Source organism: Sinocyclocheilus grahami, unplaced genomic scaffold (assembly GCF_001515645.1).
Source record: "Sinocyclocheilus grahami isolate Dianchi unplaced genomic scaffold, SAMN03320097.WGS_v1.1 scaffold95.1, whole genome shotgun sequence".
Lineage (NCBI taxonomy): Eukaryota > Metazoa > Chordata > Actinopteri > Cypriniformes > Cyprinidae > Sinocyclocheilus > Sinocyclocheilus grahami.
The window spans coordinates 392,729-403,805 of record NW_015505274.1 but is presented as its reverse complement, the minus strand read 5'-3'; the positions used below and the strand labels follow the sequence as shown (position 1 = coordinate 403,805).

At 35.8% G+C, this 11,077-nt stretch overlaps 1 protein-coding gene across 1 annotated transcript; it reads left to right on the top strand.

Moving 5' to 3' along the window:
• Positions 1 to 1,729: 1,729 nt before the first annotated feature.
• pmpca (peptidase, mitochondrial processing subunit alpha) lies at positions 1,730 to 10,928 on the top strand. Its single transcript, XM_016275510.1, has 13 exons — positions 1,730 to 1,811; positions 2,145 to 2,347; positions 2,435 to 2,514; positions 2,645 to 2,727; positions 2,805 to 2,899; positions 4,757 to 4,857; positions 4,937 to 5,200; positions 8,294 to 8,386; positions 8,485 to 8,603; positions 8,689 to 8,779; positions 8,859 to 8,921; positions 9,816 to 9,960; positions 10,273 to 10,928. Exons 1-13 carry the CDS (start codon positions 1,765 to 1,767, stop codon positions 10,440 to 10,442), a joined length of 1,554 nt encoding a protein of 517 aa, XP_016130996.1. The 5' UTR covers positions 1,730 to 1,764; the 3' UTR covers positions 10,443 to 10,928.
• Positions 10,929 to 11,077: the final 149 nt, after the last annotated feature.

The following is an 11,077-nucleotide window of genomic DNA, read 5'->3' as shown; positions in this document are numbered from 1 at the left end:
GTTAAAGAGCATCCAATCAGGCCAGTCTAACTGCAGACAAGATGTCATACTTGAAATACTGCAGTATATATATAGAATGAAAAATCAGGGCATTTTTATTTCATTTATTTGGGTTCCAGCACATGTTGGAGTTGAAGCAAATGAGAAGGCAGATAAGCATGCTAAGAATTCTTTGAACTTGAATCAGAAAGGAATTGACATAAAAATTAGTAAGGCAGAAGCAAAAATAATCATTAGGAAAGCTCTTATAAATGCATAGCAGAAACTTTGGGAGAAAGAGAAGACTGGACGACATCTATATAGAATTCAAAGGGAAGTAGGAATATGTAACAATGACATGGGGTTAAGAAGACGAGAAGAATCAGTAATAATAAGAATTAAAATAGGACATACTGCATTGAATGGAAATTTAAATAGAATTAAGAAACATCCGAATGGATTATGCATGCATTGTGGGATTTGTGAAACTGTAGAGCATGTACTGTTGCATTGTAGAGCATATAACAACGAACGACAAATGAAGCTAAAGTAATAGAAGAAGGTGGAAGCATGATGCTAGAAGATATATTAAGTAAGCTAAAAAGGAATAAGAATATTAGATTTGCTTTGTTGAAATATCTTAAAGATACAGGAAATTATATAAGAATATAATGATGTTTATTTATTTGTTTATAAACGTATTATGATATGATACAGATATTTACTGATGGTTCAAAAGATCCAGAAACTATGAAAACAGGACTAGCAGTAGTTATTCTGTATTATGAAATAGTTATTAAGAAAAGAACCCCGGATTTTTTATCTGTATTTACAGCAGAGTTGGTAGCTATTGTTATGGCTCTCCAGTGGGTAGAGGAAAATAGAATTAAAAAAGCAGTAATATGTTCAGATTCATTGGCTGCGTTAAAGAGCATCCAATCAGGCCAGTCTAACTGCAGACAAGATGTCATACTTGAAATACTGCAGTATATATATAGAATGAAAAATCAGGGCATTTTTATTTCATTTATTTGGGTTCCAGCACATGTTGGAGTTGAAGGAAATGAGAAGGCAGATAAGCATGCTAAGAAATCTTTGAACTTGAATCAGATAGGAATTGACATTAAAATTAGTAAGGCAGAAGCAAAAATAATAATTAGGAAAGCTCTTATAAATGCATAGCAGAAACTTTGGGAGAAAGAGAAGACTGGACGACATCTATATAGAATTCAAAGGGAAGTAGGAATACGTAACAATGACATGGGATTAAGAAGACGAGAAGAATCAGTAATAATAAGAATTAAAATAGGACATACTGCATTGAATGGAAATTTAAATAGAATTAAGAAACATCCGAATGGATTATGCATGCATTGTGGGATCTGTGAAACTGTAGAGCACGTACTGTTGCATTGTAGAGCATATAACAACGGACGACAAATGCTAGAAGCTAAAGTAATAGAAGAAGGTGGAAGCATGATGCTAGAAGATATATTAAGTACGCTAAAAAGGAGTAAGAATATTAGATTTGCTTTGTTGAAATATCTTAAAGATACAGGAAATTATATAAGAATATAATGATGTTTATTTATTTGTTTATGGCTATTAGTATTATTATTTAGTATGACATACATTCATATATGATACATATACATGCATCGATGCTCCACACTCCAGTTCAGATGGTGGCGGTAATGCACTAATAAGCTAGTCTGCCAACCGCCAATAAACAGAAAAAGAAGAAGAAGAATCATTTCCGGGCAACGTTCATGGTCAGAATCCAACATGGCTGCTCACATGTCAAGATTAAGGGGCTGGAGCCGAGCGCAGAGGTTTGATCTAACGTTAATGTCATAATTATTCACGTATCGAAAGGAAGTGCGTTACATGTGTAACGTTACAGCCGTAGCCGCATGTTTGCGCTGACTTTATAAAGTAATATATTATAGATTCTCTGTCTACTTTGTCAAATCGTTTGTTATAGCGATAATGCACGTGTGAGAAACTTCAAAAGCTCGCATGCTTTCCCCGTATTGACAGCAAATATTACAATCGCCAGTGTGGATATGTTAATATTATTGCTTATGGTTTAACTGTGTTGTCGTGTGTTTAATGTTGAGATACCTCTAGAAGCAGTCAGAACAGTCCGTGTGTGATTACTGCAGGTTTGGCATCGCAGTCTGTAGGCAGTACAGCAGTGGCAGTGCGTATCCCTGTGTGTCCCTGTCCACACCGCTGCCCGGGATCCCCAAACCTGTCTTTGCCTCTGTGGACGGCCATGAGAAATACGAGACTAAAATCACCACCTTAGAAAACGGACTCAAAGTTGCATCGCAGAACAAATTTGGTCAATTCTGTACAGTTGGAAGTAAGTGCAATGCATAGCATGTACTGTGTTTGATTCAAATGAGCTGAACCAGATACTGAGGGTTTGATTGAATCTGCTTGTTTTTAGTTCTAGTGAACTCAGGCTCACGTCATGAAGCAAAATATCCCAGCGGAATTGCACACTTTTTGGAAAAGCTTTCCTTTTCTGTAAGTCTGTTAATGTTCATGCGTTGGATTGCATGAGTTGTTCATACTGAACAATTTTTTTCTACTGACACAGTTTTTCTGATTTAAATGCACTAAACCAATCGGAGTCTGATTGGTTCTTCGATTTAAGTCCACAGCCCAGTTTGAAAGTAAAGATGAGATTCTTCTAACACTTGAGAAGCATGGAGGCATATGTGACTGCCAGACGTCCAGGTCTGAGACTTTTATTTTCTTTTATATTTATTCTTTTCTGTTTATCTCGTTTATTTATTTATTTCTGTCATTTACAGGGACACAACAATGTATGCGGTTTCAGCTGAAGTGAAGGGTCTGGATACTGTAGTGAACCTTCTGTCAGATGCGGTTCTACAGCCCCGTTTATTAGGTGAGCATCTGAAACACAACTGATTCATTGAAGCTTTAATGAATCTTTGAAACAGTTAAAGATATATGACAGGTCAACATTTTGGAATAATTAAAATTGTAATGTTATATATATATATATATATATATATATATATATACACATTTTTTTTTTGTTTTATTCCAGTCTTTTAGTGTCACATGATCCTTCAGGAATTATTCCGATATGCTGATTTGATGATTAAGAAATGTCTGTTATTATCAGTGTTAAAAGCAGTTTTGCTGCTGCAGGGCTCGATGGTTACTTTTCTTTTTAGGAGCACTTGTGCTTCTAACTTAAAAAAATTTAGGAGCACGTTCAAAATTTTAGGAGCACCTTCTAATCAATAATCCAAAATGTTATCAAAAAGTAGCCTTCCCATTACGAGGTGATATTTGACTCCTCTAACTTTATTAAAAGTATGTCATCTTTTGTCAGATTCTTAAATTATATTTTATAAGCTTTTTAAAAATTGTAATTAAAACAACAGAATAAGAGTAGAATAAGAAACAAGTTAAAAATCAAATGATATCAGTATTAACTAAATTAATTAGTAGAGGTGGCACAGAAGAACACACAAGTGGCTTGGTGTACTTTCAGATATTTAATGAGGTTCAGAAGTGGAATGAGTGCAATTCAATTCATAAATCCATGATGATATTAATGTTTTAAATATAAAATGTTGAATATAGAAATATTAAATGATTTAAATAACTGAAAAGATACTTTAAAAATGAAACTAAAACTGCCAGCAGGTGGCGGCAAGTCACTGATTTTTATTACTGAATCATTCATTCAATTGATTCGTTCGAATGGCTGATTCATTCAGGAACGAATCAAGTGACTGTCTTCATGAATAGGTAATCATGAATCACTGACTCACTAGATTCTTTTATAAATGCCCGTTCATTCATAAACGAAACACCGCTGTGTTTGAATGGAGATGCGCAGTGGCTCAGCTGTGTCTTTGTTTTAAACTATTTACGATGTCGAAATAGAGCAAAATCAGACAATAGTGTTATAGTCAGACAACGTAAGTCACTTAATATTAACTTCTTGTTTATTGAATTGTATTGTATTAAATCAGTATCACATTTACAAACTCCCTTAAAAATCATTCAAAGCTGTCACTCATCATCTTAGCTCATCTCGATCTCACATTTATAATCAACGAAGCTCTCTACACTGCACAATGAATCTCTTATTTACACCCTGTCTACACTTTGCTTATGAAGGATTGGTGAGATATGTCTGCACTGTCGAGCCCTGTGCTGTATAATATATTTGTGGAAACCATGATACGCTACTATTCAAAAGTTTGGGGTAAGTGAGAGAGAAAAAAAGTTGAAGTTAATACTTCAGCAAGGACTCATTAAAATGATCAAAACTGAGAGTAAAGACTTTTATAATGTTACAAAAGATTTCTATTTCAAATAAATGCTGTTCTGTTTACTCAACGTTCTGTTCATCAAAGAATGCTGAAAAAATTTAGCAGTTTTCATAAAAAATATTAAGCAGCACAAGTGTTTTCAACATAATAATAAGTAACCATTGATGACCATGATAAATGACCATGATAATAATAAGAACCATTATTATTAACGGAGTACCAATAATAACTGAGCAGCAAATCATGTTAGAATGATTTCTGAAGGATCATGTGACACTGAAGACTGGAGTAATGGCTGCTGAAAATTCAGCTTTGACATAACAGGAATAAATTACATTTTAATTATATATTTTTAATCAAATGCACCCTTGGTTTGCATAAGAGTCTTCAAAAAACTTTACAAAATGATTATATTTTTGACTGGTATTGTATGTAACTTATGTCTTCAGATGAGGAGATTGAGATGACCAGAATGGCTGTTCGGTTTGAGTTGGAGGATCTGAACATGAGACCTGACCCGGAGCCTTTACTAACAGAAATGATTCATGCTGTGAGTATGACTTTATACTTTGCTGTAGGTCATTGAAATGAGCTTCTAAGTCATATTTGATGGTCTCTTCCATATTTAGGCCGCATACAGGGGCAACACCGTGGGCCTGCCTCGCTTCTGCCCTCCTGAAAATGTCGAGAAGATCGACAGGAAGCTGCTTCATAAGTACCTACAGAGCTATTACTGTCCGCAGCGCATGGTGCTGGCTGGGGTTGGGATTGAACACGAGCAGCTTGTTCAGTGTGCCAGGAAGTATCTTCTAAATGTTAAACCAGTATGGGGCGTGAGCACACCTGCCAACGTCGACAAGTCTGTAGCACAGTACACGGGTGGCATTGTTAAGGTGAGCAGATTTATAAGACCAGCAAACATCATTTGTAGGGCTGGGTTTTGACACAAATTTCACGATTCGATTCTCATTCACAAGCTTACGATTAAATTCAATATTGATTATTTTGGATAAATATCAGCTACAGTACGTGCCAAATTTTCTCAAGGAAAATAAATCTATCAACTAAAGCTGTAAAATATACATGAGAGTCAGTTGGTACTACATTACTATAATATTAAAAGGTTAAAATTGACTGATTTGTAGGCTAATATACAACTTCTAAAATTACACTTAATGAAGTTTTTAAAATAATAGTTACAATTACATAATAATACTTCTACTTCTTTTTGAAATATAAACATTTAAATGGTGGCTGTCATAAGAACTTGATGAATTTATTCAAACATAAATTAAACATTGAAGAACAGTAAAAAATTATAATGAATATGTTATATGGTGCATATATTTAGCAAAATGCCCGTCTCTACAGTTTATTTTTCTGTCTGATTAATGAGTTTATGGTCACCGAATATGTTTTTTCTGAGGTAAATGTGACGTTACGTGACACATGTTTACAAGCCGTTATATTGGAGTCTTTGCGCGGAGGAAACACTGATTGAGCGATTACTTGAGACAGGATACGGATTGTAAAGTTGTACTCTTTCTTTTAACTTACCTTCGGATGTTTAGTCATGTTTATTTTGTGCTGAAACTGGTATTAATGTGGAAGAGATGATCAGTTCACGTCTGTTGATCGAGTCGCTACAGCGATCTGTCACTCCACATTAAACATCCCCAAAATGACATTTATTGTTTGAATACTGCAATACAATGGACAGAATTTAAAATCTGAGACCGTTTCATATTAAAAGTACCAAAGCAAAATGCTTATTGCGATTTATTGGATGGGAAGTGCCCTTCAACATTCTGTCCATTAACTGAAAACAGGCTAGACTAATCGATTATTTTAAGAGGATTTAAGAATCAATATCGTTGTGTAAAAATGAGAATCGATTAAAATCGAGATATCGAGATATCTTTTTACCAAGCCCTAATCATTTGGTATTTTAAAGATTCCTAAATGACTTCAGCTAAGCTGCTTGTCTCATTGTCTCATGTGAAGGACATGTCAGATGTGAGTTTGGGTCCGACACCCATCCCTGAACTTACGCACATCATGATTGGGCTGGAGAGCTGCTCCTTTTTGGTTTGTTACATACATCAGTCAGTCAAATCAGTTCAATTTCACACTTGCTGAAAATGGTTATGTGCTGACGCAAGTCTTTTTTTTTCTGTGATGTATAGGTGGATGACTTCATCCCCTTTGCGGTCCTCAATATGATGATGGGAGGTGGAGGATCCTTCTCTGCCGGAGGGCCCGGAAAAGGCATGTTCACCCGTCTCTACCTTAATGTGCTCAACAGGTGTGGCATAATTTCTTCATGCTCCGAAATGCCACTGTAATTAATGTAGTGAACAGTTTTCAGCAATTTGTTGTCGTTTGTACAGGCATCACTGGATGTACAATGCTACTTCCTACCACCACAGCTATGAAGATAGTGGTCTGCTGTGTATCCATGCAAGTGCAGACCCTAGACAGGTACTGTAGTTAGGTTTATGTTGTAAATATGACTACCATGCACTGCATTATTTTAAACCATTTATTTATTTATTTTTAGGTGCGAGAAATGGTGGAGATCATTACGAGGGAGTTTATTCAGATGACTGGGACAGCAGGAGAAGTAAGACCTTCCTTTTGTTATTGACCGTCGACACATTTCTGGTGTTATCAGAAGTGAAGTTGTCATATAGTTCGGTCAACTTCTATAGTGATGAATGGAAACTACTACATGCATTTTTTAAGTTCCCATTTGCTCCAAAATCAAAACATTCAAAAAGGGTTTCTGCAGATCTTAAAAAGTCTTAATTCGCCCTTCCACAAATTAAGACCTTAAAAAGGTTTTAAATCTGAGGAAAAAGTATGACTTTTATAAAGTCATGGCATTAAATGTTGCATGCATATCTTCCTCTTTTTGCCTTGTTTCCAATCTAAACGCCTTTAAATCAAGTTACAATTACTTGATGTAAATTTGCCATGCAAGAAATTGAGCAAAATAAGTTTATGCTTAAAACGAGAACAAACGGGGCATGAAATCCTGTTGAATTTGGCTGATTTTTCTGAGCCCACTGGCAGATATTTATTTTTATTTATTTATTTTAAACACAAATTAATTTAATTTAGATATTTGCACTAGAAAACAAGACTGAAATACTGAGCAAGAACCTCACTTTTTTGCAAGATGTGATCATAAGGAATGGTAAAAGTTATTTCTATATTCGAGGGGTTGCGAGCAGAGCTATTCAAGCCTATAAGAACTTGATGAATTTATTCAAACATAAATTAAACATTGAAGAACAGTAAAAAATTATAATGAATATGTTATATGGTGCATATATTTAGCAAAATGCCCGTCTCTACAGTTTATTTTTCTGTCTGATTAATGAGTTTATGGTCACCGAATATGTTTTTTCTGAGGTAAATGTGACGTTACGTGACACATGTTTACAAGCCGTTATATTGGAGTCTTTGCGCGGAGGAAACACTGATTGAGCGATTACTTGAGACAGGATACGGATTGTAAAGTTGTACTCTTTCTTTTAACTTACCTTCGGATGTTTAGTCATGTTTATTTTGTGCTGAAACTGGTATTAATGTGGAAGAGATGATCAGTTCACGTCTGTTGATCGAGTCGCTACAGCGATCTGTCACTCCACATTAAACATCCCCAAAATGACATTTATTGTTTGAATACTGCAATACAATGGACAGAATTTAAAATCTGAGACCGTTTCATATTAAAAGTACCAAAGCAAAATGCTTATTGCGATTTATTGGATGGGAAGTGCCCTTCAACATTCTGTCCATTAACTGAAAACAGGCTAGACTAATCGATTATTTTAAGAGGATTTAAGAATCAATATCGTTGTGTAAAAATGAGAATCGATTAAAATCGAGATATCTGTATTTTTTTTTACCAAGCCCTAATCATTTGGTATTTTAAAGATTCCTAAATGACTTCAGCTAAGCTGCTTGTCTCATGTCAGATGGTGAAGGACATGTCAGATGTGAGTTTGGGTCCGACACCCATCCCTGAACTTACGCACATCATGATTGGGCTGGAGAGCTGCTCCTTTTTGGTTTGTTACATACATCAGTCAGTCAAATCAGTTCAATTTCACACTTGCTGAAAATGGTTATGTGCTGACGCAAGTCTTTTTTTTTCTGTGATGTATAGGTGGATGACTTCATCCCCTTTGCGGTCCTCAATATGATGATGGGAGGTGGAGGATCCTTCTCTGCCGGAGGGCCCGGAAAAGGCATGTTCACCCGTCTCTACCTTAATGTGCTCAACAGGTGTGGCATAATTTCTTCATGCTCCGAAATGCCACTGTAATTAATGTAGTGAACAGTTTTCAGCAATTTGTTGTCGTTTGTACAGGCATCACTGGATGTACAATGCTACTTCCTACCACCACAGCTATGAAGATAGTGGTCTGCTGTGTATCCATGCAAGTGCAGACCCTAGACAGGTACTGTAGTTAGGTTTATGTTGTAAATATGACTACCATGCACTGCATTATTTTAAACCATTTATTTATTTATTTTTAGGTGCGAGAAATGGTGGAGATCATAACAAGGGAGTTTATTCAGATGACTGGGACAGCAGGAGAAGTAAGACCTTCCTTTTGTTATTGACCCTCGTCACATTTCTGGGGTTATCAGAAGTGAAGTTGTCATATAGTTCGGTCAACTTCTATAGTGATGAATGGAAACTACTACATGCATTTTTTAAGTTCCCATTTGCTCCAAAATCAAAACATTCAAAAAGGGTTTCTGCAGATCTTAAAAAGTCTTAATTCGCCCTTCCACAAATTAAGACCTTAAAAAGGTTTTAAATCTGAGGAAAAAGTATGACTTTTATAAAGTCATGGCATTAAATGTTGCATGCATATCTTCCTCTTTTTGCCTTGTTTCCAATCTAAACGCCTTTAAATCAAGTTACAATTACTTGATGTAAATTTGCCATGCAAGAAATTGAGCAAAATAAGTTTATGCTTAAAACGAGAACAAACGGGGCATGAAATCCTGTTGAATTTGGCTGATTTTTCTGAGCCCACTGGCAGATATTTATTTTTATTTATTTATTTTAAACACAAATTAATTTAATTTAGATATTTGCACTAGAAAACAAGACTGAAATACTGAGCAAGAACCTCACTTTTTTGCAAGATGTGATCATAAGGAATGGTAAAAGTTATTTCTATATTCGAGGGGTTGCGAGCAGAGCTATTCAAGCCTTCATAAAACCTGCAGAAACCCTGTGAAATCCACCATAGGATTTCCATGACTTTCCAATAGAAAAAAACAATATAAAGAGCTTGATTAGTGTTCAGAACACGGATAGATGTCAAATTTTAATGTGTATTACATTTTTAAAAATTAAAAATGTTCTGGATTTACAATGTTAATAACTGATCACACGCCATCGCAGTCTGTGAAAAGGTTGCGTTTGTTACTCCTAGTGAATTTGTTGCATTCATACCCTGAAATCTCTCACTTGTGCAGATGGAGCTAGAGAGAGCCAAGACACAACTGAAATCCATGCTCATGATGAACCTGGAGTCACGACCGGTCATCTTTGAAGATGTAGGTCGACAAGTGCTTGCGACAGGCAAGAGGAAGCTGCCACATGAGCTGTGTGAGCTCATCAGTAAGTATTGATGCTACTGCGGAGTATAAAGCCTATATGAAAGCATAATTTAGCGTGTAAATGTATGTTTTTAACATTCACAAAATACTTAATACACAACCGTTTAGAAATTTGAGCAAATCGGCATATTAGAATGATTTCTAAATGTTCATGTGACACTGAAGACTGGAGTGTAATGACTGTACATATTTAACTTAATAATTGCATTACTTGTCTTGAATATGTTATATCAGTATCATACCATTCACTAGATCTTTCTGTTTGCTAAAAATATCAATTAACTCTTTTTCGCTCCACTTTTCTTTGTTTTAGGTAATGTTACAGCCAGTGACGTCAAGAGAGTTACAATGAAAATGCTGCGTAGTAAGCCTGCGGTAGCAGCGCTGGGGGATCTATCAGAGCTGCCCTCATACGAGGACATTCAGGCCGCTCTCTCCAGTAAAGACGGACGTCTGCCTCGCATATACCGCCTGTTCCGATAGGGGACAGACAGCTGGCACCATCTGGGGCAAATATGAGGACTGACCCAACAAATATTATTCTCGACTGGAATTTAAGTGCAATGCTTAGGACTGTGGTTGCATTTCATCTATAAAGTGTTTAAAACGTGACTTTAAAGCGATAGTTCACCCAAAAAGTCATTATTTACTCACCCTCATGTCATTTCAAAACTAGGACTTTCTACTGTGGTGGAACATGACATGAGGGTGCGTACATGACCATTTTCATATTTGGGTGGAGAATTCTTTTAATTTTTAAATGCTGGGGTGATGACTAACTTAAGTTTTACACACCAATGTGTTATTTTGCTGAACTCACCATGTGTTTAACATAAATGAATGTGCTAATTTCACATTTCTATCTTAATTGGCTCAATTAGTGCACTTTTCTATGCCATTTGTTCACATTTCTGCATTGTCGTTCATAGGCTGTGCTTTTCTGTGTAAAACTGGCCAAACCTTGATATAAAAAAAAAAAAAACCTTGATTATATCTGAACAGAATGACACTGTCTTATCTACCACTTAGCCTAGCAGTGAAAACATAGTGTGTATGATAAACCCCTTTTCTGTTGCGAAGTCACTGTTAACATGAACCTCCCATCACTAATCAAGAAT